Source organism: Trachurus trachurus (genome assembly GCF_905171665.1).
Source record: "Trachurus trachurus genome assembly, chromosome: 3".
Taxonomy (NCBI): Eukaryota; Metazoa; Chordata; class Actinopteri; order Carangiformes; family Carangidae; genus Trachurus; species Trachurus trachurus.
The window spans coordinates 3,760,876-3,786,418 of NC_139893.1; the positions used below are offsets into that span (position 1 = coordinate 3,760,876).

The following is a 25,543-nucleotide window of genomic DNA, read 5'->3' on the forward strand; positions in this document are numbered from 1 at the left end:
GGCGGCGTTTTGAGTTCTTTGTTCGGTACACTTTTGTTTTATTGTTTTGAAAATAAATGGATCTGCACATATTCAACCAAGTTTTTGCAGACAAGACTATCATTTATTAGACACAACCGAACGGACAAAGCGGGAGCAAAGAAACATCAGCCGAGGCCGCGAGTGCATAATCAAGGTGCGTCTCCAATGAGTTTGATGAGGGAAACCAAGAAATCCCATGAGCCTCCGTAGCGTAGCTCTGAGCAGCTCGCGGCTCTGCTCCGCCGTTCTAAAAATAGCTTACACCGACAATTAAAGGTAACGAACCTACTGCTATGACTATAGGGATTATGGCAATAATTGTATTTGCCATAAAATGTTGAACTATCCCTTTAATGTTGCATTTGCGATGATTGGATGCTGTTTTTACAGGATTGTCCGTCCCACAGGTGACTGACTTTTTTCATTTTTGTAAAAAAGCATTTAATTAATTGATTGATTTCAAACAATTTTGTAAAAAAAAAAATGTGAGAGGGTTTAAGACAAACTTTTTTTGCCTTTGCCTCAGCTTACGAGTCTCTGTTTTTAAGTTTCTATCATTTCTTCAAAGCAGAAGTAAGTGATCCGGTGGTTTTGTCTAACTTCCTGTCATCCGATGGAGTTAGCAGTCCCCGCACTCGTCCCTACGTCACCACATTCACGCACATCCCTTGGCTGCACACACAGAGAGGACCGCCCCTTTATGCCGACAGACCCGTGTTTCAGACCAAACACTCTATAGAAGTGATTGCTGTCTGAAGATACAACTATTTAAGACTTATATTAACACAAATATTCCACTTACTTCTACTTTAAGACAAACTTTTTGCCTTTGCCTCAGCTTACCACTTAGTTTCTATCATTTCTTTAAGTCAGGTAAGTCGGGAGCAGCTGAAAGCAGATAAATATTGTAGCTGGCTAATGTTTCTGACACTTGGCAATGTTTGACCACAGAGCTCTGACTGGTTGGACCTCGGGCTAAGACGGCAGCAGCGTGGCGTGAGTCCAGAGGTCTGGCTGTAGACATTATCTCCAGCAGCACCCCTGCATGTTTTCATAAGGGCCGGGGGCCTCCCAGTCTCTCCAGCGCTGGCCTGTAAGTGGCTGGGAGTGGGCAGCGTGAGTGTTTGTATGTGCACAAATGTTTATGTGTGTGTGTGACTGTGTGTGTGAGTGTGAGTGTGAGTGTGTGTGCACAGAGTAAACTACCGCTTTGGTGGGGCAACAGACTGTCTGCCCTGCCTCTGGTCTAGCAGAGAGCCATTAGAGGAGCAGTGAAGCTGATGACATGTTGTTCCTGTGACAAGCCGCCAGCTCCCAGACTCCCTTGCTGCTGCTGCTGCTGCCGGAGCGCTGGGACCCGCAGCCCGGACACACACACACACACACACAGACCGGGACGCCATTTATTTTAGGAGGTAGTTTGGTGCCGGACAGCCTGTCTCTACTCTCCCACCAACCTTTACACACCACACACCAACCAACCCCCCGCCTCTATGTCTTACAGAGCCAAAATATGACATTCAAGACAATGAATAAAAAGAAGGACAAGTATTTGATACAAACATCAAATTGTAGACTATGTTGAAGGGATAGTTCAATATTTTGGCAAATTGGCCCATTGCCATAATCCCTATAGTCATAGCAGTAGGTTTGTTACCTTTAATTGTCGGTGCAAGCTGTTTTTAGAACAGCGGAGCAGAGCCGTGAGCTGCTCAGAGCTACGCTACGGAGGCTCATTATGGGATTTCTTGGTTTCCCTCATCAAACTCATCAAATACACAATCCAACAACTCCACAACGCTCTGGTGGACAAGTTGTGACCTGCACATTCACCACGCTATGAGATAATAACACAACGTTACCACACAGAGTTGTTTTAGAGGGAAATTCATGCAAAACCGCAGATGCACGTTGCCTTCAGGGACAGTTTTTCATCAAGCAGTTTCTGTATTTACCTCTAAAACAACTCTGTCTGGTAACGTTGTGTTATTATCTCATAGCGTGGTGAATATATAGGATTCAATCTCTTTTTTAAAGATACAGAAAGAGGGTTTCAATTTTAATTCTTTACACTTATGAATATAAAACTTGGTGAGCAATATGATAAGATTGGGGGAAAAAAATCTTTATCTTACCCTCTAGTTTGTGAAACCAAATATTACATCGTTCAAGCTGTACAAAGGCATATAATATAAATATGGTCCAGTGTAAATCGACAGATGCCATAAACTCCTGAGTGTGGTCACAGGTCCAGAATAAATGGAAGACAGTCTCTTGGTGCATGTAACAAAAAGTGCAAGACGCATCAATGTCCTTGTTGAATCTTACTAAAAAAAAAGATTTGACAACAGCGATGAATGGTTTTAAAGGAAATTGCCTTAACCTTGTTAACTAGTAAATATCTATTAGGAAGGGACCAAATCCTTTCCCAACATCAGTTCTTATTAACACGTTTATTCCAAAAAGCAATAAGGGACTTCTCCAGTGTTTTATTTAATTCAATTGAATTTATTTTACATCACAGATATGTCTCTCTGTCTAATCACAGAACAAAGCAATGAAAAGTCCATTCACTCGTGTTCAGATGAAAATGAGCTTGAGCGAACAGTGGTACGACTGAGAGCTGCACTAAAGATTTAACCAGTGGCTCCAAATGTTGAGACTCTATGTTTGTAATTGAGAGTTTAGATGTATTTACAATTAAGAATGTCTTAAAGGGATAGTTCAACATTTAGTCAGATCCTCCTCTCTCTATAACCCCTATAGTCACAGCAGTAGGTTCATCACCTTTAATGATCGGTGCATGTTGTTTTGAGATCGGCGGGGCAGAGACGTGAGCTGCTCAGCGAACACAATGGAGGTGAACGGTACAGGTCAACCTGTCCCTCATCAAACTCATCAAATACACAATCCAACAACTCCACAACGCTCTGGTGGACAAGTTGTGACCTGCACATTCACCACGCTATGAGATAATAACACAACGTTACCAGACAGAGTTGTTATAGAGGGAAATTCATGCAAAACCGCTGATGCATGTTGGCAAATGCAGCCGGAACTACATTCCAGACACGGCTGATGGCTGGGCGGATGGATTTCAAAAACGCAAGTCGTTCTGAGTATTTACTTCATATAGAGAGGTGGAAGTGGAAGCAGGAAGTAACAGTCGCCATGGGACCTCAATTCGGAAAAAATCTCCATGTAAGTGAACGGGATACAGACTTTTATTTCATGATCCAATTGAATTGTGCCATGAGAAAAATCTCTGACCTCTACCTGTTTAAAACATTGCGTTTCATGACAAGAAATCAGCAGTTTGTTGTAAAACTATTATAAAATAAAATTACGAAGAATCCGTAACCAGAAAGACTACAGGTGGCATAGTTGACGTCACACACCACATGCTGCCCTTTCCCGTGTCAGCTGCTCCACTGCCTGTTACTGTCTTCACCCTTAATACATTCTTTCTTTGCTGTTTTTACAACAAACTGCTGATTGTTTGGCATGAAACGTGATGTTTTAAACAGGTAGAGGTCAGAGATTTTTCTCATGACACAATTCAATCGGATCACAAAATAAAATTTTGACTCCCGTTCACTTACATGGAGATTTTTTCCGAATTGAGGTCCCATGGCGAGCTTCTCTTCTGCATCCGTTGAGGCTTTCTATATATGTTATTATTTTATTTCACAGCGTGGCGATGTGCAGGTCATAACTTCTTCACGAGAATGTTTTGCACTTGTTGGATTGTGTATTTGATGAGTTTTAAGGGAAAGGCGAAAGTACCGTTTCGTGAACAGCTCACGTCTCTGCCCCGCCGATCTAAAAACAACATGCACCTTCAATTAAAGGTGATGAACCTACTGCTAAAACTATAGGGAAATTTGCCAAACTGTTGAAATATCCCTTTAAGTAGGCTATTATCATTAATTAACTATTCATAGTTTTAACTGCACTAACTGAATACATGCATTACAATTAAAAGTAATAATATAATATTGTATTATCAATCTGATCTATATATAAACACATGAAGAGATACTAAAATATAATGCATTAATGTCATAGGTTTACATTTTCAACATTACAGGCAATTAAACTATCTCCTCTTTTTACAACCACAACATTAAAATGCTGCAGATTAAAGCCTCAGGCTGTCTGAAATAATATGACAGTTATATTTATAGGCTATGGATCCGTGTAGAGTTGTTTCTTTTATGTGGCTCTGTGTAAACATATGCTGATGTACATGTGTAAACTGTTGTGTTGGTGCGATTCCCTCTGATCTGCAGCTTTTCCAGTCGCAGCAGCAGCAGCAGCAGCAGCAGAGAACAGGATGTTGCGTCTTTAAGAGTTAAGAAACTTGAAACCGTGTTTGCGCAACAATCAGTTCTCCAGCCGCCAAAGTGTCTAGACTGGCACATGATGACGGGAATCAACCAATGGCTCCAGAGCTTTCCTCTGGGGCCCGAGAGAGAGAGCGAGGCAGAGAGAGGGAGAAGAGGGGGGCGTCAAGTCAGACTGAACAACACAGGCTGCTGGGTCGAGTGAATCATGTGGCCTTCAAAATAAAAGCCTTTTTTTTTTAATGAAACGGCTCCAAGGTGTCAATTCTTTTTTTCTTTTTCTTTTTTTTCTGGAAGGAAACTTAGACTATTAAACATCGTCCCAGTTTACATGTGCTCATGCAGAGTGGCTGAGGATGGGTTCACAGTGAATATGGATTGAACTATTTCATTTCATTTCATTTTTGATTTATTTCACTCATGGTATACATTCTCACATAGTTGCACATATACATTGTGTACACATTTTCGACATGAATGAAAAGGAGCAGGATGAAGAAAACTTATAATACCTGCCCCTCTCTGTTGTTAGAAACTTCATTGGCTTACTTCAACACCAGTATTATTCTCTGTTTCAAAATATTAAAGATGATGAAACACAGTAATGACAAAAAAGACAAAACAAAATAACGGTAGACACTCGTCTATCCATCTTTTTCTTTTTTCCCCTTCTTTTTCTCTTTCTCCTTCTTCTTTTTTGTAGATGCTTATCTTTTCTTTTTTAAACATTTTCTTAAACTGAGACATATTTGTACAACTTTTCAATTCCTTGCTTTCATATGTGACAAAGGCGACAACAACTATACATTCTTGCAAAAGGACAAACATTTTAGATCAAGAAAAAAAGTCCAGATTCTCTGGTTCCAGCTTCTTAAATGTGAATATTTCTGGTTTCTTTGTTTCTATAACTGAGTCTCTCTTTGGTTTGTGGACAAAACAAGACATTTGAGGACGTCGTCTTGTGGTTTGAGAAACAATGATTGATGTTTTTCAACATTTTTTAACATTTTATTGATATAAATTGATAATCGTTAGTTACAGCCCTAGGTATCTTACTGTTTACGTTATTATTATTATTTCACTGCTAGTTTTAGTTTTAGTCTTAGTGCACTATAATAACCCTGGTTCAAACTGGCTCATTCAATATACGATACGATACAATACGATAAACTTTATTGTCCCGTTCAGGGAAATATGTCTTGGACACTGTAGCTGCGCCATAAATGCCTTAATGGCCACAATGACAAAAACAAAAAACAAAAAGAACAATACACCTCAGCCATATTAATCCAACATCCAGCATTGCACATATCCCATAACATAGCACATATTCCATAACATAACACATATTGCACACATCCCATAACATAACACATATTGCACACATCCCACAACATAGCACATACATACACCTCATAAATTCACCGTGGTAAGAGCACTATAAGTAGCAATATAAAGTGTATGTAAGCAATACGGTTTTATTTTGAAAATCAATCCCCCATTCTAATTCCGTCTGGCTTGACTGTGTATGAGCGTGTGTGTGTGAGTGTGTCCGTGTGTGTGTGTGCATGCGTGCTTGTGTGTGTGCAGCCTGGCGGAGACCAGTGGAGTCAGTCCAGCTCTCTTTAAAACAACTTCTCAGCACGGAATCGGTCCTGGAGTTTGGCTCTAGTGTCTCAGACCATCTCATCTCTCTCTCTGCAGCCGGACTGACTCGCTGCTGCTGCTTCTTCCCTCACAGAGAGAAACCACCGGGAGAGGATTTATTATTATCTCGGGGTGAATGAAGGAAGGATCGGGGGGCTGAAGGAAAAAGAAAGAAAGAAAGAAAACCGTTGTGGAGTTGTTTCTGTTTCTGACGCCGCTGACGATGGGTTGTGGTTGTGGATGTGGATTACGGTCTGGATCTGCAGAGTCAGAAGAGAGTCGAGGAGTTGCAGACCCAGGAGTTGGAGTTGGAGTTGGAGGAGTTGTGGCTTAATTAATTGATCTGGTCAAATGATGTTTAACTCGATGTCGATGCGTGACTGAGTCTTTTTACGCTCTAATGCTGCTGGAGGAACACCGAGGACCGGTATGACTATGACCACCGTGTTGGCGCGTGTTGTGCGCACCGTGCACTACACTAGGACGAGTGTAGTGTAGTAGAGTAGTAGTAGTAGTAGTAGTAGTAGTAGTGTAGGAGAAGAAAAAGAAGGATAAACCGATGTGGCATCTTACGAGACCCAGTGGACGGGACCGACGACAGCAGCAGCAGGACGCCGCCGCCGCCGCATCTGCATCCTCCAAGACTGTCTAGAGTCCGTTTGTCTGTCGTTTATGTTCAAGTCGAGACGCTCAGGTCTTGTACGGCGACTCTGGAGAAGCCGTCTGGTCACCGACAGCGACGGGCGGGATGGAGGCAGGAGAGGTGAGGAAAGAGGAGGTGGAGGAGGAGGAGGAGGGCAGAGGACCAGGCAGCACTCAGGGACAGGGACAGGGACAGGGATTAAGCTCCACAGGCGGCCGCTGGTGACACACAGCGAGGCGGCTCAGGCTGCAGAGCCACCGACGGAGAGAGAGGAGGAGGAAGAGGAGCAGCCTGGTGAGGATCACAGAGGAATCGGATCATCCATGTGCGTAACGGATCACAGAGGCTCCCGACAGGACCCGGAGAGCGACGGCCGGACTGTGACGTGTTGTTTGTTTGGGGAATGGGATGTTGTCAGACCAAGGAAAGACGGAAGACCGGAGGATGAACTGGCGAGCACCGCGCATGGGTTTTTGAAAAGACTCAAGGAGACGTCTCTGGACGCGCTGGCCAAGGCCGTGGAGGCCAGAGGAGCAGGAGGAGGAGGAGGGTTGGGGTTGGGGTCTCCGTGCGTCATGGTGCCGACGGGGCCGAGCACGGAGCTGCGGCTCGGAGCGCATCGCGTCTCTCCTCCGCTGCTCCTGTGCCAGCTGTTCCGCTGGAGCGACCTGCCGCCGGCCGCGCGGCTCAAAGCGCTCAGCGGCTGTCAGAGCTTCGGCGGCGCAGCGGACGGAGACCAGGTGTGCTGCAACCCCTACCACTACAGCCGGCTCTGTGGGCCAGGTGAGGACACTGGGGGGGACTAAGGGGTTAAATCAGATGGATCTGAGGTCTGTCAACTTCCAGTAAATATGTCATTACAGACAGTTAGACAGTAAACTCAGCATCACTGCAAAAACTCAAAATAAACTCAACTAATCTCTTTCCTCTTAGAATAAGACTCATCACCTAAAAATTAACGTGTTTTTAGATCATTTTCACTTGTTTCAAACAAATTTTCACTTGAAATAAGTAGTAAAATCTGCCAGTGAAAGCAAGTTTTTTTTTTGCTTGTAATAAGGAAGAAAAACTTGCTCCACTATCAGATTTTCCTACTTATTTCAAGTGAAAATAGGCTTAAAAGAAGTAAAAAGTGTCTTTTTATGTGATGAGTCTTATTTTAAGTAGAATGAGATTTGTTGTGACTAGAAATAAGACAAATATTCTTGGTAAGATTTTGAGTTTTTGCAGTGCACACTAGTGTTCATGCAGCTGTCTAGTCTAATGAACGTGTGAAAGTGCATGACATGTAGCTAACTGTAACTTCACATACAGCTCTCTACAACAGAGCATGAGAGTCTAAAGAGGCTGCAGCTTGTTGTTGTTGATACAAGTGTCAAACAGCGTCACAGACACCAGAGATGTTTCATCTTTTACTCTAAGTTCAGTTATCACAGAGGAGATGGAGACGTCTAGGCCTCTAAGTGATTAGACCAAAACGAAGAGGAAATATTTTATTTTTATAACTCAGCTTTTCAATATCCATATATCATTACTTTGATTTCCTCTCCACATTCCAAACACATTACACACTTCTTTAAATTTGCGCAAAAAAGAAAAGAAAAAAACTGCAGCAGCTTCCCACATCATCCAGTTGAAGGTCGCTCTCAAGTTGCACTAAGGCTCTTTTTCTTCCTCTGACAAGGAGGTCCTCCTCTTGTTATTTAGGTGAAGGAGTGCCGATAATATACAGTTTGCGTAGCGCTGGCGCCAGACTGACTCGCTGGGTATCTGACTGACTGAGGACTCCGGCAATTACTGGCTCTGCTCTTAAAGGGGCCGCGGCCACAAACCCCTGTCCACTTCTACTGGAGCTAAGCTATCCCAGCAGCAGCACTGCTTAGCTCTCACACACAGTCAACACAATCACACTTGTCTTTTCAAAGAAACACACACTATAACACTGAATATATAATAGAATTACAGACCCTAAAAATAATGTTTAAAGCAAAGAACAGATCATTACCAGAACATTTACAAAGCTTGTTTAAATTGGAGGAAGGGGACAACCAACAGACTGAAACTTGATTTTAAACATACATTTGCAAGGTTAAGCTTAAAACAAAATGTGTATTTCTGTTGCAGGTGTAAAACTATGGCATTCACAAAGCAAGGAATTGAAAAGTTGTATAAGTATGTCTCAGTTTAAGAAAATGTTTAAAAAATAAAAGATAAGTATCTACAAAAAAGAAGAAGGAGAAAGAGAAAAAGAAGGGAAAAAAGAAAAAGATAGATAGACTATGTTTCATCATCTTTAATATTTTGAAACAGAGAATAATACTGGTGTTGAAGTAAGCCAATGAAATTTGTAACAACAGAGAGGGGCAGGTATTGTAAGTTTTTTCTTCATCCTGCTCCTTTTCATTCATGGTGAAAATGTGTACACTATATGTGCAACTATGTGAGAACCATGAATGAAATAAATCAAAAATGAAATGAAATGAAATCTGAGTTATGATATTGTAGTGGACATAATGAAAGCCTTGCAGTTATATTCTCAGTACAGATAAGGAGAGCAGGGAGGCTATTAACAGTACATAGGTCTTATGTGAAGAACAATTAAGCCAAGACTTTAGCATCTATGTCAGCTTGTACAGCTTGAGTTGTAGTTGTTGAGTGTAGTGTCGTCAACTATTTTGATAATCGAATAATCGGTTTGAGTAGTTTTTATAAAGAAAAAAAGTCTAAATTCTCTGATTTCAGCTTCTTAAATGTGAATATTTCTCGTTTCTTTGTTTCTATAACTGAGTCTCTCTTTGGTTTGTGGACAAAACAAGACATTTGAGGATGTCGTCTTGTGGTTTGGGAAACACTGATTGATATTTTTCAACATTTTTTTTTAACATTTTATTGACCAAACAACTAATCAATTCATTGTTTAAATAATCAACAGATAAATCAATAATGAAAATAATTGTTAGTTACAGCCCTTGAGGTATCTTACTGTTGGTTGTCATATAATCCCACACAGTGGAAACTTCATTGGACAATGTAGCTAAATGACTGTGCAACTGTAAGTTGTGTTTTCACTGTTGTGTAAAGCCTGTAAGATCTTTTGCTCGCTTCATCCAGCTTCTATAACGACTTATCCTGTGAGATTTGATGAATCCATTTTATAATTATGTAATTTGATCACACAGCCTTTAATGTAACCTTCATTTTGTTGTGTTTCCAGAATCGCCGCCCCCTCCATACTCTCTGTCCCGTTCAGATGAACCCAAGCCACTGGGTGAGTTTATATCATATAAACCAATAAATGCGACTGAAGGAGGTGTCACCATTGTAACTTTAGACTGGAAACAGATTATCTGTGGAAAGCTGATTGTGGTAAAAAAGTAAGAGCACTAGTACAGTAGTAGTAGCACCTTATCTGAGGGTTAGTGTGAGGGTTACATCTATGGTTTATAACAGGAACTCTGAGGCAGAACCCTTATCAGTCTGCAGCCAGTGTTTCTTCTCATTATTATTGATCATTTTGACAAAGTTTTTTTCTTTTCTTGATGAATTACTGAAGTTACAAAACTTGTTAGAAGAAACAATCTGGATCTGACTCTTCCTCTTTTTTCTGCATTTATCAGACTCAACTCTGTCTAACACTGAAGCTGCGCCCCCCCACTCCTCCAGTCCGCCTCACATTATGCCAAGAGACTACACAGGTGAGTGGCTTCTTGCATCATGTGACTCAGTCAGCAGTGAACACGGCTACATGTTAAAGGGATAGTTCAACATTTTGGCAAATTGGCCCATTGTCATAATCTCTATAGTCATAGCAGTAGGTTCGTTACCTTTAATTGTCGGTGCAAGCTCTTTTTTAGAACGGCGGAGCAGAGCAGCAGGCTGCTCAGGGCTATGCTATGGGAATAAAAGGCTAAAGGAATTTCTTGGTTTCCCTCATCAAACTCATCAAATACACAATCCAACAACTCCAAAACGCTTTCGTGGACAAGTTGTGACCTGCACATTGACCACGCTATGAGATAATAATGGAACGTTACGAAACGGAGCCGTTTTCGAGGTAAATACAGAGTCTGCTTGCTGAAAAACTGTCCCTGAAGGCAACGCGCATCAGCGGTTTTGCATGAATTTCCCTCTAAAACAACTCTGTGTGGTAACGTTGTGTTATTATCTCATAGCGTGGTGAATGTGCAGCTCACAACTTGTCCACCAGAGTGTTGTGGAGTTGTTGGATTGTGTATTTGATGAGTTTGATGAGGGAAACCAAGAAATCCCATAATAAGCCTCCGTAGCGTAGCTCTGAGCAGCTCACGGCTCTGCTCCGCCGTTCTAAAAACAGCTTGCACCGACAATTAAAGGTAACGAACCTACTGCTATGACTATAGGGATTATGGCAATGGGCCAATTTGCCAAAATGTTGAACTATCCCTTTAATTGCAAATGTTGAAAAAAATTGCTTTCCCAAAGAGGTTCACACAATTGAGTTTGGAACCACAAATGGAAAAAGTTGAGTGTGTATGTGTGTGTGTTCTTCTGCACGCAAACACACAGCATGCATCCTCTTTGGATGTTTATATAAAAGGGTGAATTACATTTACTGGTGTTATTATGTTGGTGCTTTCCTTCCTATGTTCAAAGGGCTGTTAAGATAACCAACAAGTCCGCAGCATAAAGCTCCTATTGTCAGAGGCTCGGGGGCTCAGTGGGGGTCTGGGGGTCTCTCACTATCTAGATGGCACAGCAGCCTCTCTCTCTCTCTCTGTACGCTTTCTCCTCTGCAAAATATTTCATCGGGATGAAGCTGCAATAAGATCCCTGTGCCTGTGAAAACCACCCATCCCCCTCTTTCTTTCCCTCTTTCTTCCCTCAAATCCCTCCATTCCTCTCAGCAATTGAGCAGTGGAAAGAGCCTGGCATTTTGGGGGCGGGGGAGACGAGCAGCTCTGATGAGGCGGAGGTGTAGAGTTTTGTGTGTGTGTATATGTAGACGAGACGGGCTGCATTTTGGACAGGAAACAGCCCCCTCTAGATGATGAAACTGGAGCTTTATTTGTTTACGCGCTGGGGTCGGGTGGAGAGGTCCTGGTAGCGTTAGAAGAAACCCACAAACCCACTCAATCAAACCTCCGAGGGCTCGTGGACTTGCGGACTGAGCACTGAGAGGTGAATGAGCAGCGATGAAGCCGACGTAGTGTAGTCACAGGATCACAGAGCAGGATCAGACTTTTACTGGGGTTGTTTCTCTTTTAAAGGGATAGTTCACCCAAAATTGAAATTGCACTCAGTATTCCCTCCCCCTCATGTGGACTAAGGGCTGGGAGAAGTTTCAGAGTCCTCCGTGGCTTCTCTGAGTTACAGGGGGTCTCGGCGTAGCAGTGCATGTCAATATAACGGTTGCAAATGGATACCAACTGTCTTCGTAACAAAAAGACACACCAAGAAACATCCAAATACCTCCATGCTGCTCGTATGTAATGTCCCTCTTGTATTGAAGCCCCGACATGCGAAATTGTCCCGAAAAAAATTAAATGAGTCCACTTTTCAAGCTTGTTTTGTAACGGAAGCTTCTCTAAGCTCCTCTTCCCGGTTCGTCATATTTGGACGAACCAGGGTCTGTTCTCTTCCCAGTTCGTCCAGATACTGTATGACGAGGAGCTTTGGGAAGCTTCCGCTACAAAACAAGCTTGAAAAGTGGACTCATTTATTTTTTTTCGGGACAATTTCGCATTTCGGGGCTTCAATACAAGACGGACATTACACACGAGCAGCATGGAGGTATTTGGATGTTTTTTGGTGTGTCTTTTTGTTACGAAGACAGTTGGTATCCATTTGCAACCGTTATATGGACATGCACTGCTATGCCGAGACCCGCTGTAACTCAGAGAAGCCACGGAGGACTCTGAAACTTCTCCCAGCCCTTAGTCCACATGAGGGGGAGGAGATAATGAGTGAAATTTCAATCTTGGGTGAACTATCGCTTTAAAGCCCCAGTGTGTAACTTATTTTTCTTTTTAGCAAAAATCAAATCTGTCTTTCATAAATCCGTATTTCACTGAAGTGGAATCACAGCTGCTACAAATGAAAGCTTTCTGGTTCCTTAGAATGAGTTGTTACAAGTCGTTACAAATACATAAGTGGGCGACGCACCGAACCGAGGCGGCCATGTTGCATCGTGACCGTAGGTAACCGTGGAAACTGAGCGGAGCTGTGGGCTCGGCCTGTTAAAACTGTCACCACTGTGTAGTGTGAGGAAGGACGGAGGCACTGGTGTTGCATTCAGGTGCAGTCAGGCAGACGGCCGTCGGCAAACCAACCGGATGTCATTTTACTCCACCAGAGAAAGACGGTAAAACAATACCACATCACCATGACAACATATTGTCACTTGTTTACATAGACGCTTGTTTATCCTGTTACATGCAGCGTCTGTTGTCTGTCTGACGTCTGCCCGATTTCACCTGAATGCAACATCAAGAATACGTTCAGATATGCAACCGCACCGCTAGATGGGGGGAATTCCTACACATTGTACCTTTATCCTTTTATCCTTTTGCGTCACCGTGTGCACGCAGGTTTCCCCCCAAAAGACCCTCGTCTAAACACGGAATAAAAAGTGAGGATGCAATGCCATTTTTAGGTTTTAACTCATCTAACAAAGTCCCATGCAGGATCAATACGGTGCCAGCCGAGCAGAAGTTGAAACACAAACAGATGTGACACCAGATGTGACACCAGGTTATCATCGAGCATGAGCTGGACTGAAAAACACATTTTAAAATCCTCCAGCTTTAGCTTTAGGCAAGGCAAGGCAAGGCATCTTTATTTATATAGCGCATTTCATACCAAGGCAACTCAATGTGCTTTACATAAAGACAAAACATTAAAAAAAGAAGCATAAGACAGAATAAAAACAAACAAAACAGAGTTAAAAGCAAGAGCAAATAAAAGTAAAATAAAAGAAATTAGATAAAGTTTTAAGTTCTCAGCTTAGCTTTAGTGTTGCTGTAGCTGTCACCAGGCTGAGGAGTGAGAGGGGAATAGATCAGTTTAGTGCGTAATGTTTTGGGTGAGTCAGTGTGTGTGTGTGTGTGTGTGTGTGTGTGTGTGTGTGTGTGTGTGGTCTTATATCCCCCCACCCACACCACAACACTGGAGCCGAGAGCTGGAGCTCAGGCCAAGAGCGTGAGTAGGAATGAGACTCGGCTGAACGGAGGTAGCCAAGAAATCTGCAAGTAGCTTTTTGTTATTAACTCTGACAGGTTATAAAACTCCTGTTTTCAGCTCCACAGTCGGTGGAATAACAGGAAATAAACTGAACTCAAAGAAGCTCAAAGCTGCAGAGTTTGACATGTATCAGAGAACTGAGTGAGTTTAAAAACCCCTCGATGCCGGTTTGGAGTTTAAATTAATGTTTTAGTGCAGGTGATCCTCTGGTGTCTCATCTGCAAACACAAGAATTAACACTCCTGTTGTCCTATGGGTCAAGGAAACAAGGAAGGAAGGAAGGAAGGATGAAGGAAGGAAGGAAGGAAGGAAGGAAGGAAGGAAGGATGGGCGGAGGGAAAGATGGGAAGAAAGAAGGAAGGGTTAAAGGAAGGAAAGATAGAAGGAGGGAGGGAAGAGATTGGGTCAATTGGGTCATGAAGGAAGGAAGTAGTAAGGACGAAGGGAAGGAAGGAAGGAAGGAAGGAAGGAAGGAAGGAAAAAAGGATTGTGGAAAGAAGGAAGGAAAGAAAGATGGAGGGAGGGAACAGATTCGTTCAAGGAAGGAAGAAGGGAGGAAAGAAGGAAGGGAGAAAGGAAGGATGGAGGAAGGGAACATATTCGTTCAAGGAAGGAAGGAGAGGGAAGGAAGGAAAGAAGGGAGGGAAAAAGGATTGTGGGAAGAAGGAAGGGAAAAGGGAGGAAAGAAAGATGGAGGAAGGGAACAGATTCGCTCAAGGAAGGAAGAAGAGGGAAGGAAGGAAAGAAGGGAGGGAAAAAGGATTGTGGGAAGAAGGAAGGGAAAAGGGAGGAAAGAAAGATGGAGGAAGGTAGGGAACAGATTCGTTCAAGGAAGGAAGAAGGAAGTGAAAAGGGATTGTGGAAAGAAGGAAGGGAGAAAGGAAGGAAGGATGGGGGAAAGGAACAGATTCGTTCAAGGAAGGAAGAAGGAAGGAAGAAGGGAAAAGGGATTGTGGAAAGAAGGAAGGGAGAAAGGAAGGAAAGAAGGAAGAAGGATGGAGGAAGGGAACAGATTGGGTCAAACATGGAGGGTTAAACTAACATGTGCTGCTGCGCTTGCATGGGCATCTTTTTAAAATTCTTTTAAAGCCAGTTATGCTCCCTGGCTGTGAGGAGGAAAGAAAGAAAGAAAGAAAGAAAGAAAGAAAGAAAGAAAGAAAGAAAGAAAGAAAGAAAGAAAGAAAAGAGAAGTGTGCAGCGTGCAGCGTGCAGGGTGTGGCCCATACATACCTTTGCCCCTTTTATCACTGAATCAGTTCACGTTCCCTTTAAACTACAGAAAACAGCACTGGGCTTTGAACAGGGAAGTTTAGAAGGCTTCTTTCTTTCTTTCTATCTGCTCAGACCTCAGACCGTCCCTCTGTGATTCCAACAAAACATGTCATTCAGTCGCATGTTGTCAGTGTGTGTGTGTGTGTGTGTGTGTGTGTGTGTGTGTGTGTGTGTGTGTGTGTGTGTGTGTGTGTGTGTGTGAGACCGGCAGACGGAGGAATTTCTGTCTGACTCAGTGATAAGATCGTCTCAGAGTACTTACATAGGGGTGCTATCAGGACAAACACACACACACACATACACATACACATACACGTACACAAACACACACGATCACGCGATTCGTTGGGAGGGAGGAGAAGTTATGCTTCTTTACTTTATATTATGGATGTATTGGAGTTGTCTGCTGTTGTGTAGTGTAGTGTGTACTATACTATACTATACTATACTCAACATGGCTTGTGTTGCATTTTCTTTCTTTATCTTGCTCCCTTTCTTCTGTGCACTGTAAAAACTCTAAATCTTTCCAAGAATATTTGTCTTATTTCTTGTCAAAATGTCTCATTTCTAGTCAAAACTAATCTCTTTCCACTTAAAATAAGACTCATCACCTTAAAAATCAACTTGATTTTAGATCATTTTCACTTGTTTCAAACAAATTTTCACTTGAAATAAGTAGAAAAGTCTGCCAGTGAAAGTAAGTTTTTGTGCTTGTAATAAGAAAATAAGAAATAAGAAAAACTTGCCCCACTATCAGATTTTTTCAAGTGAAAATCTGCTTGAAAGAAGTAAAAAGTGTCTAAAAACAAGCTACTTTTTAATGTGATTAGTCTTATTTTAAGTATAATGAGATTTGTTTTGACTAGAAATGACATTTTGACTAGAAAGAAGACAAATATTCTTGGTAAAATTTTGAGTTTTTGCAGTGTGTATTAACTTACCAGCTCAAGCTTTAACCAGAACCTGCAATAAGTAGTCGTCTTTGCTGTGGTTGTACAACTTTAATATATATTTTAGGAACTCATTTCTGTGAGACTTCCCTGACATTCATGAGCCCAATAAAATTTGTAGCTATTCATTTAAGCAACAAAATGTTTCCAATCATATCATATTATATTATATAGGAGGCCAGGCCTTCATAAATTACCGCAGCCACTGCAATGTCATGAAGTAGCAATTACATGACTCTGCACAGTGCGTTTAATTTGAAACAACAGAGATGCTATAAGAAGAGGAGACATACTTTGTAAGACGATGGGACATTGGACGTATCGGGGCAAAAAATCATGGTGGTAAAACATCCTTATTATAACAAACAGAACATGCAACTTTGTTACTGGACAAAACAAAACATGCTAAAGGTTATTATGCAAACTTTATGAGGGTAGATATGCTCCAATTCATGACATAATATGGCATGCTAACATTAGCAGTCGGACCCCAGGAAGAATAGCCGATGCTGTGGCAGGTGCTAATGGGGATCCTAATAAAGAAAAGAAAGAAAGAAAGAAAGCATACTAAGATGCTATAAAGGACAATTCCGGGCAAATTCAACATGGGGCTCTAGTTTCCTAATATTTCAGCTCTAATGGAATGAATGTTTAGGTTTTATTTCTAATGTCTCCTGTCCTGCAGTAGTTCTGTCTGTCCCTGCATCGCCACAGCAGCGTAGAATGGCAGTGGACATATCTCACACTGTTTATGCTGTTTACATCCCACAAAACAGACAGCGTCAGGCGTCTTCAAACACACACCGAGGGGTGTAATACAAAGTCTCGCTAAGTCTCGCTCGCAAGGCTAAGACTTCACTGCAAAAACTCAAATATCTTACCAAGAATATTTCTCTTATTTCTAGTCAAAATGTCATTTCTAGTCAAAACAAATCAAATTCTACTTAAAATAAGACTCATCACATTAAAAGTAGCTTGTTTTTAGACACTTTTTACTTATTTCAAGCAGATTTTCACTTGAAATAAGTAGAAAAATCTGATAGTGGAGCAAGTTTTTCTTCCTTATTACAAGCACAAAAACCCTGCTTTCACTGGCAGATTATTTCAACTTATTTCAATTGAAAATTAGTTTGAAACAAGTGAAAATTATCAAAAAAACAAGTTGATTTTTAAGGTGATGAATCTTATTTTAAGTGGAAAGAGATTAGTCTTGACTAGAAATGAGACATTTTGACAAGAAATAAGACAAAAGTTTTTGCAGTGCTGTTAGAGCTGAAATATTAGATTAAAGGGACAACGAGGAGTTTCTATTCGGTTATAAAAAAAGTCTCACGTTAATGTGGATGAATCTCCGCTACCCACACTTGTTAATGGGCCCATTTTCGATAAATATATCATTTTGTCTCTATCGTTATTTTGTTATTATTAGTGGTGGCGGAGATGCTGGTCGAGCCGACCAGCGTTTTTTACTTTCGGTTTCGCAAGGAGTCATGAGAATAACGCAGCTGAATCGCCGTTTATGGTCGGAACTCCGACGGTATGTGAACCTCTTTGAACCTCTGACTTTAATTCTTGATGAATGAAAACATGAGTCCGTCTTGCGCCGGTCAAAAGAATTTTACGGTGCGGAGGCTCATAAATGTAGTGTGGAAACGCTTCGCTTTTCCAAAACTCCTCGTTGTCCCTTTAACTACAGTATAGAGCCTCATGTTGAATTTGCCTGGAACTGTCCTTTAACAGTGGATATCCTCCTACTACATTTTCACCAAGTTAACAGGCAGTAGCTCATGTCAACATGCTCGTTAACATGTTAGATTGAGAGTCTAGAGGGACAACGCCAAAGAGTTAGTTAGCGATGTCCTTCTCAGCTTTTGCCATATGACATCATTAAATGTCCAACATGTGTCTCCTCCTTGTTGCTCCGGCTTCTGAACATGTGGAAACGAGTAAAACAATAAGACTTAGTGGACATTAGTGTGGTGTGGTGTGGTGTGAGACAAGACGACCCCTCCCTCTCTGCCTCTCTGCCCTCTCAGTAATCATATTTTGGTGGCTTGTTTGCTTAAGCAGAGCAAGGTATCAACCAAACATCCTGTCTCAAAGCCCTGTCGGCACTCGCTGCAGCGTTAACCCCATGAATCGGCCCTTTGACTGATGGGGCACGGCCCAGGAATGTTGGGAAATTGGGAAGGTGAGGGGGAGTAGGGTCTCTCTCTCTCCGAGTAGAAGAGTTGGGAGGGGGGATAAGGGGGTCTGGCTCTGGAGAGAGTGACATCTGATACATGTTTGAACATATCGCTGTTAATACTTAAGAAACACACAGAGCTGAGCCGACATTCTTGGAAGTTTAGAGAGGACGGTTTTAAGAGCTTTGACTGTTTTACACTGCAAAAACTCAAAATCTTTCCAAGAATATTTGTCTTATTTCTAGTCAAAATGTCTAATTTCTAGTCAAAACAATCTCATTCTACTTAAAATAAGACTCATCGCATTTAAAAAGTAGCTTGTTTTTAGACACTTTTTACTTCTTTCAAGCCTATTTTCACTTGAAATAAGTAGAAAAATCTGCCAGTGGAGCAAGTTTTTCTTCCTTATTACAAGCACAAAAAACCTAGCCTAGAAATCTAGACGCACCCTAGCGGCAGCAAAAATATTTGCTCCGTAGGTGGGTCTAGAAACGAGCAATAGGAACTTTTTGAGTCTCGAACACCGATTGTGTTCACCAATCACAGCGCTCTATCTGTTTAGAGAGTCGTTGGGCGGGCTTAACGTGATGACGACATACATTTTAATTGGCTTGTCAGGCTAACGTCATCCTGCTCTTTGCTCTGATTGGTCGTAGCGCTAGCTAGCGCTACCCTATTGCGTGCAGAGGCAGTTTGAAAGACAGCCTTCATCCCGCCCCCTGGATTGAGCCGAAGTCTACCGGTCGTTTCCAGACTATACATTTTAGTGATATAGTCTGGCTCGTCAGGCTACAAAAAACCTGCTTTCACTGGCAGATTTTTCTACTTATTTCAAGTGAAAATTTGTTTTGAAACAAGTGAAAATGATCTAAAAACAAGTTCATTTTTAGGTGATGAGACTTATAGAGATTAGTTTTGACTAGAGACATTTTTACAAGAAATAAGACAAATATTCTTGGAAAGATTTTGAGTTTTTGCAGTGTAGTCAGTAGAGTTCAGAACGTGTGAAGCTGCACTCAGGTCAGTCCGGGGTTACACAGTTGGACAAGTCTTTGTACTATATCATCAAATGAGATGGCTATAAGCCTTTGCACAGTTAATTTTAACAGTGTGTCAATGTCTAAAGATGCAAAAACAAAACGTAATCATGCACATTCTGCTTGGTTGAGTTGGACTCGGGTCCTCTCGGTGACCTGAACCTCCAGCCTGTTTGCTGGCACGCGTACAACACTTGCTCTTATGCCTGACTGAGACACATTAGACTATGGAATTCAACATCAAGTGCTGGCCCATTAACCATTTGCAATTTCCTCAAATATTTTCCAACATGGTGCTTTTTCACTTATACAAGCAGCTGAGGACGGAGCTTTTTTTTTTAAGTCTCTTTGCTGAAGTATTTTAGTTGTTGTTTTGTTTTATTTCACATTTTAGGCTGAATGCCAGAATGAAGACATTGTATTACATTCATTTGTGACCAAAAAAAAAGCATTATTTTGAAGGGAACGATTATGTTTTCTACTAAAATAATGAGAAAAGTGTTGCATAAGTTACTGACATCTTGTTTCCACCCAAAAGCTCCTAGTGCAGCATTACAAGACTTTTTATGGATAAAAAGTTGAAAGAGATGTTTTTACTTCCCCACTATTGAATCATTAGTGTCTCTTCTTTAGTCCATGTAAAGATAAGATATTCTTTAATTTGTCCCATTTTTAAATAATTTTAATATGTTTATAGGTGACAAACCAGTAAGCCTGGACAGTAAAAACAAGCCTATGTGACAGAAAAGACTGCTCTGCATTGTGTTATTACATCTAATAGAATGGAAAATAGTCTTTTATCTAGGTGTTTTTGTCTGTGTTTTGATGGCCACATAGAAGTGCATTGAAAAACATTGAAAATAGCAACTTCTGTTAATGCTGCTGACCCGGTTCTAGTTTAAAAAAAAGTCTAGGGTTGTGTTGTAGTTTGGATTTGGCGAAAAAATGGAGGCATTTGGAAGCGTTGGAGTAGACACCGAATGGTCGCTCCCTCAGTGGGTCTCCTGAAGTTCTCCTAGTGTTTACACTGGCTCGCCCACCACGCCGCGTGGACAGAGATCGATTGTGATATGGAACTAAAATGCTGGATTGTCTGGACTGGGATGGTTTTTGTTTGAAATCGCAGTTTATAAAGGAAAACACAGTGGTGTGGATGTAGGTAGGCTACACAATCTACCAGGTAAACCACCAAGATATTGTTCAATCCTCTTTAACATAAGAGGACATTTATATTGCATCTTAAAGGGATAGTTCAACATTTTGGCAAATTGGCACATTGCCATAATCCCTATAGTCATAGCAGTAGGTTCGTTACCTTTAATTGTCGGTGCAAGCTATTTTTAGAACGGCGGAGCAGAGCCGTGAGCTGCTCAGAGCTACGCTACGGAGGCTCATGGGATTTCTTGGTTTCCCTCATCAAACTCATCAAATACACAATCCAACAACTCCAAAAGAGGTAAATTCATGCAAAACCGCTGATGCGCGTTCCCGTCGGGGGCAGTTTTTCGCCAATCAGTCTCTGAATTTCCCTCTAAAACATCTGTCTGGTAACTTTGTGTTATTATCTCATAGCGTGGTGAATGTGCAGGTCACAACTTGTCCACCAGAGCATTGTGGAGTTGTTGGATTGTGTATTTGATGAGTTTGATGAGGGAAACCAAGAAATCCCATAATGAGCCTCCATAGCGTAGCTCTGAGCAGCTCACAGCTCTGCTCTGCCGTTCAAAAAATAGCTTGCACCAACAATTAAAGGTAACGAACCTACTGCTGTGACTATAGGGATTATGGCAATGGGCCAATTTGCCAAAATGTTGAACTATCCCTTTAAGAAAGAAACCTTTTCCCTCTATTATGTTGTATCAATATCTCATGAAACGCAAAAAATAAATAAATGAAACAAGGAAACTTATAATGTTTAGTTACTTCACTGTTAATGCTGAGTAAATATCACATTTAATCATAAGATAATGTTGCATATTGATCTTGTTTCTCCATATGACAATAATATGTTTTTATCAGAATTACATCTTTGTCTTATTTTTGCTAAACCTCTCATGGTTTTTTGCAGCGTTACGTTACACTATGCTTTTGTTTTACTGGTGAAACCCACATTTTTAGCCCCACACTGTTAGTTGTACTCACTTTTCTTTTACTTGTCCTCCCTTCCTCTCCTCTCCTCCTCTAACTCTGTCTTTTCTAACTCCCTCTCTGTTTTGGTCCATGTTGTCAGGCCATCACAATTTAAAATAAGGTTTAAATTACAGGACTGGCTGTGGCTTTCCGTTGTTCCCTCAGAGTTTTTGCCAACTCGCAATTTGGCTTTTAATGGAATCCTGCCATGCTGCTGAACCTAAAGATTCTTTGCAGATGTCGACAGGCTCTCTGACTGTACGAAACGGAGAAAACTGTCGCCTGCTCTGTGCACTCTGAACGCGACGCTGAATTAAGACTTTAAGGCGTTTTTTGGGGAGATGTAGCTGCCTGTTGTCACTAAGAACAATCAAGTGTGAGTTAAGCATTCACCCATGATATTGAAAACCACATTGACAAGCAAAAACAGAGAGTATCTAAGCTTCACTGTGTGAGTTTGATAAGAAAGGCTATAAGGCCATATATATGTATGTGTATGTAATGTATGCATGGATGCAGACTTTTTCTTACACAGAGCTTTCCATTATATTTATTGTGCAGTTTTTTTTTCTTGAAAACCACTGACTCTGCCATTTACATTGTGCATCATGTTTGATACTTTTCAGTTAAAGGTCCAGTGTGTAAAATGGGGGCATAAGAGTTTTGTTTTGGGAAGTAAAGTGCATATAAGTGCTGGGTTAAAGAGACGAGTGCTAAAGTGCAGAGGTGCTTATAGGTGCCGAGTTGTATTGCATGATGCCCTCTCTCTGACGTTATTGTCTGTGGAAAAAAATTGCGGTTTTATGGGATGTAAACAACCTAAAACATCCTAAAATTGGTCTGCTCCCATTATACGCTGCAGGGACAGACAGAACTACTGCAGAACAGGAGATATTAAAAAGAAAATCTGCAGATTCATTCTTTTAGAGACTGAAAATAGGAAACTTATAGGTTGAATTTGCCCGGAATTGTCCTTTAAAGCATTTAGTGCTTGGAAAATGTGGGAAATGGTAAATGTGCTCATCCATAGCTCTTATCCATGTCAACATGCTCCTCTTCTTCCATGCGTTGGCACTTCTACACATTTCATTCATTCACTTCAGCCTCTGAGAGTTTCATGATTGTGCATTTTATAGCTATAATATTCAGTTCACAGTCTTGTATTTCTATATTATTGGCCTCTGCGCTTGAGTTTCACATTCAGATAATTCTCCCACTCCCCCCCACCACAAATCAAGTTTTGGAAGGAATTTCACTATTTCATTGTTCATTGTGGGAGAAATAGATCTCTATTCCACCAATAGATAATTTGTGTTATTATGTTGTGAGGAGTGAAGGCCACACAGTCGGACCATGTGAGTCTCAATGAGAGAGACTTGTCAACTTGACCCCGGTGACGGGCCGAGGCCGAGCGGGGGGAGGAAGTGTCGAGGAAAAGGGCCTGTCCAGGAATGTGTTGGGAGGGGAGGCTGCTCCTCTGTGTCTGCTTTTGTCTCTGTTCAGCTTTCTCTGAGTCATCTGTGAGAAGCTAAAGGCACAGTTGTTATTATTAAAGGGATAGTTTTTAACATTTTGGCAAATTCGCCTATTGCCACAGTCCCTATAGTCATAGCAGTAGGTTCATTACCTTTAATTGTCGGTGCAAGCTGTTTTCAGATCGGTGGGGCAGAGATGCGAGCTGCTCAGCTATAACGCAATGGAGGTGAACGGTATAGTTTCGCTTTTCCCTCATCAAACTCATCAAATACACAATCCAACAACTCCACAACGCTCTGGTGGACAAGTTGTGACCTGCACATTCACCACGCTATGAGATAATAACACAACGTTACCACACAGAGTTGTTTTAGAGGGAAATTCATGTAAAACCGCTGATGTGCGTTGCCTTCAGGGACAGTTTTTCATCAACAGTCTCTGTATTTACCTCTAAAACAACTCTGTCTGGTAACGTTGTGTTATTATCTCATAGCGTGGTGAATGTGCAGGTCACAACTTGTCCACCAGAGCGTTTTGGAGTTGTTGGATTGTGTATTTGATGAGTTCGGTGAAGGAAAAGTGAAACTATACCGTGCACCTCTGTTGCATTACATAGCTGAGCAGCTCACGTCTCTGCCCCGCCGATCTAAAAAACAGCTTGCACCGACAATTAAAGGTAATGAACCTACTGCTATGACGATATGGCAATAGGCGAATTTGCCAAAATGTTGAACTATCCCTTTGTGATTGAATTGTGTGTTGCTGACGGTAAACACAACGTCGATCAGGCTGAATGTGAGCACAAACGTTTCTCTCATCAGTTTATACATTAGCGTATCCTCATCAAGCAAAGCTACTTGTGGTGTGTGGATTATTGTTGCTGCAACAGTGAGACAGAGTGACAGAGCTGAGTTGGTTTTTATTTTTCACTCAGTCTGTTCGCATTGATTCACTCAGTTTCAGCCTATTCCTGCAGAAACCAAAGAAGTCGTTCCACCAACTGAAAACACACATTAACTTTTATTATGCTCATTAACCTAATATTACCCTCTGCTGAGCTTAGCTAGCTGCCAAATAGGAATGATAACATAAGCCATCTTGGCAGTGCATTTGCTATGATTCAATTTTGAATATTTTCCTGTGTTATTATTATTCTAAGCCGAGCTGCTCGTGTCATCGCTGCTTTTACAGTACTTGCATAATATTTCACAATTCACAATCAATCTCCAATGGCATAGAGGAGTCAGTTAGGGCTGAACAACAGCTTAACACTAGTGATGTTTATGTACCGTTGAGCATGTTCTACTCTCTGCACTGATATGTCATGTAGAGCATCTTCATTCATGTATTCATTAATTAAAATGGGATTAAGAACAATAGATTAACTGCATTTGCCTCAAATGTTTGTTTAAAGTGATAGTTCAACATTTTGGCAAATTGGCTCATTGCCATAATCCCTATAGTCAGAGCAGTAGGTTCATTACCTTTAATTGTTGGTGCAAGCTATTTTTAGAACGGCGGAGCAGAGCCGTGAGCTGCTCAGAGCTACGCTACGGAGGCTCATGGGATTTCTTGGTTTCCCTCATCAAACTCATCAGATACACAATCCAACAACTCCACAACGCTCTGGTGGACAAGTTGTGACCTGCACATTCACCACGCTATGAGATAATAACACAACGTTACCAGACAGAGTTGTTTTAGAGGGAAATACAGAGACTGCTTGATGAAAAACTGTCCCTGAAGGCAACGTGCATCAGTGGTTTTGCATGAATTTCCCTCTAAAACAACTCTGTGTGGTAACGTTGTGTTATTATCTCATAGTGTGGTGAATGTGCAGGTCACAACTTGTCCACCAGAGCGTTGTGGAGTTGTTGGATTGTGTATTTGATGAGTTTGATGAGGGAAACCAAGAAATCCCATAATGAGCCTCTGTAGCGTAGCTCTGAGTAGCTCACGGCTCTGCTCCGCCGTTCTAAAAATAGCTTGCACCGACAATTAAAGGTAACAAACCTATTGCTATGACTATAGGGATTATGGCAATGGGCCAATTTGCCAAAATGTTGAACTATCCCTTTTAATGAAGATTTTGCAGAAAAACCATTTGATGCCTCTGGGAATGAGACAGGATCACATGGTGGATTAGATCATGTTATTTAAAGGGCAACAGCATATACTGTAGAGTGGTGCATTATCACAAGCACAAAGCGTTTGGAGTGAAAACATCAAACTCACATGTATTTCTAGTTTTACGTCCCCTATGGCAACATGGTTTTTGGTATATTGGTAGATGATACAAGCCAATGACAGCAGAGCCGTCCAGGATAAACTGATGTATGAAACCTTGAGACATTCCTTCCTTGGCACGAGTCGCGTGGCACTTTGAAGTCGCAGCAGAAATGCAGGAAGCTGGTTACTTTCTCTCTTCCTCTGCAAGGAGCTTTTAAATCTGCCTCCAAGTACGTCGACTCGTCTACCATGGGATTTCAGAAGGAGGCAACTTAACTTTGGATGCTACAATTCGGTCAGTTGGTTTTTAAATGAAATAAAACATTTGTGGTTGAGATTTGTGTTTAAAATAATAAGCAAAAAGAAAGATGTGGAGTTGCATAACTGC

At 41.5% G+C, this 25,543-nt stretch overlaps 1 protein-coding gene across 1 annotated transcript in view; it reads left to right on the plus strand.

The window, feature by feature from the left end:
• Window positions 1–6,183: 6,183 nt before the first annotated feature.
• LOC311004800 (mothers against decapentaplegic homolog 6-like) overlaps window positions 6,184–25,543 on the plus strand; it is a 28,883-nt gene continuing 9,523 nt past the window's right edge. The window contains exons 1-3 of the mRNA XM_083996969.1: window positions 6,184–7,440; window positions 9,872–9,925; window positions 10,275–10,352. Of these exons, the coding sequence (XP_083853095.1) occupies window positions 6,687–7,440; window positions 9,872–9,925; window positions 10,275–10,352 (886 nt within the window). The 5' untranslated portion in view covers window positions 6,184–6,686. The remainder of the gene's footprint in view (window positions 7,441–9,871; window positions 9,926–10,274; window positions 10,353–25,543) is intronic.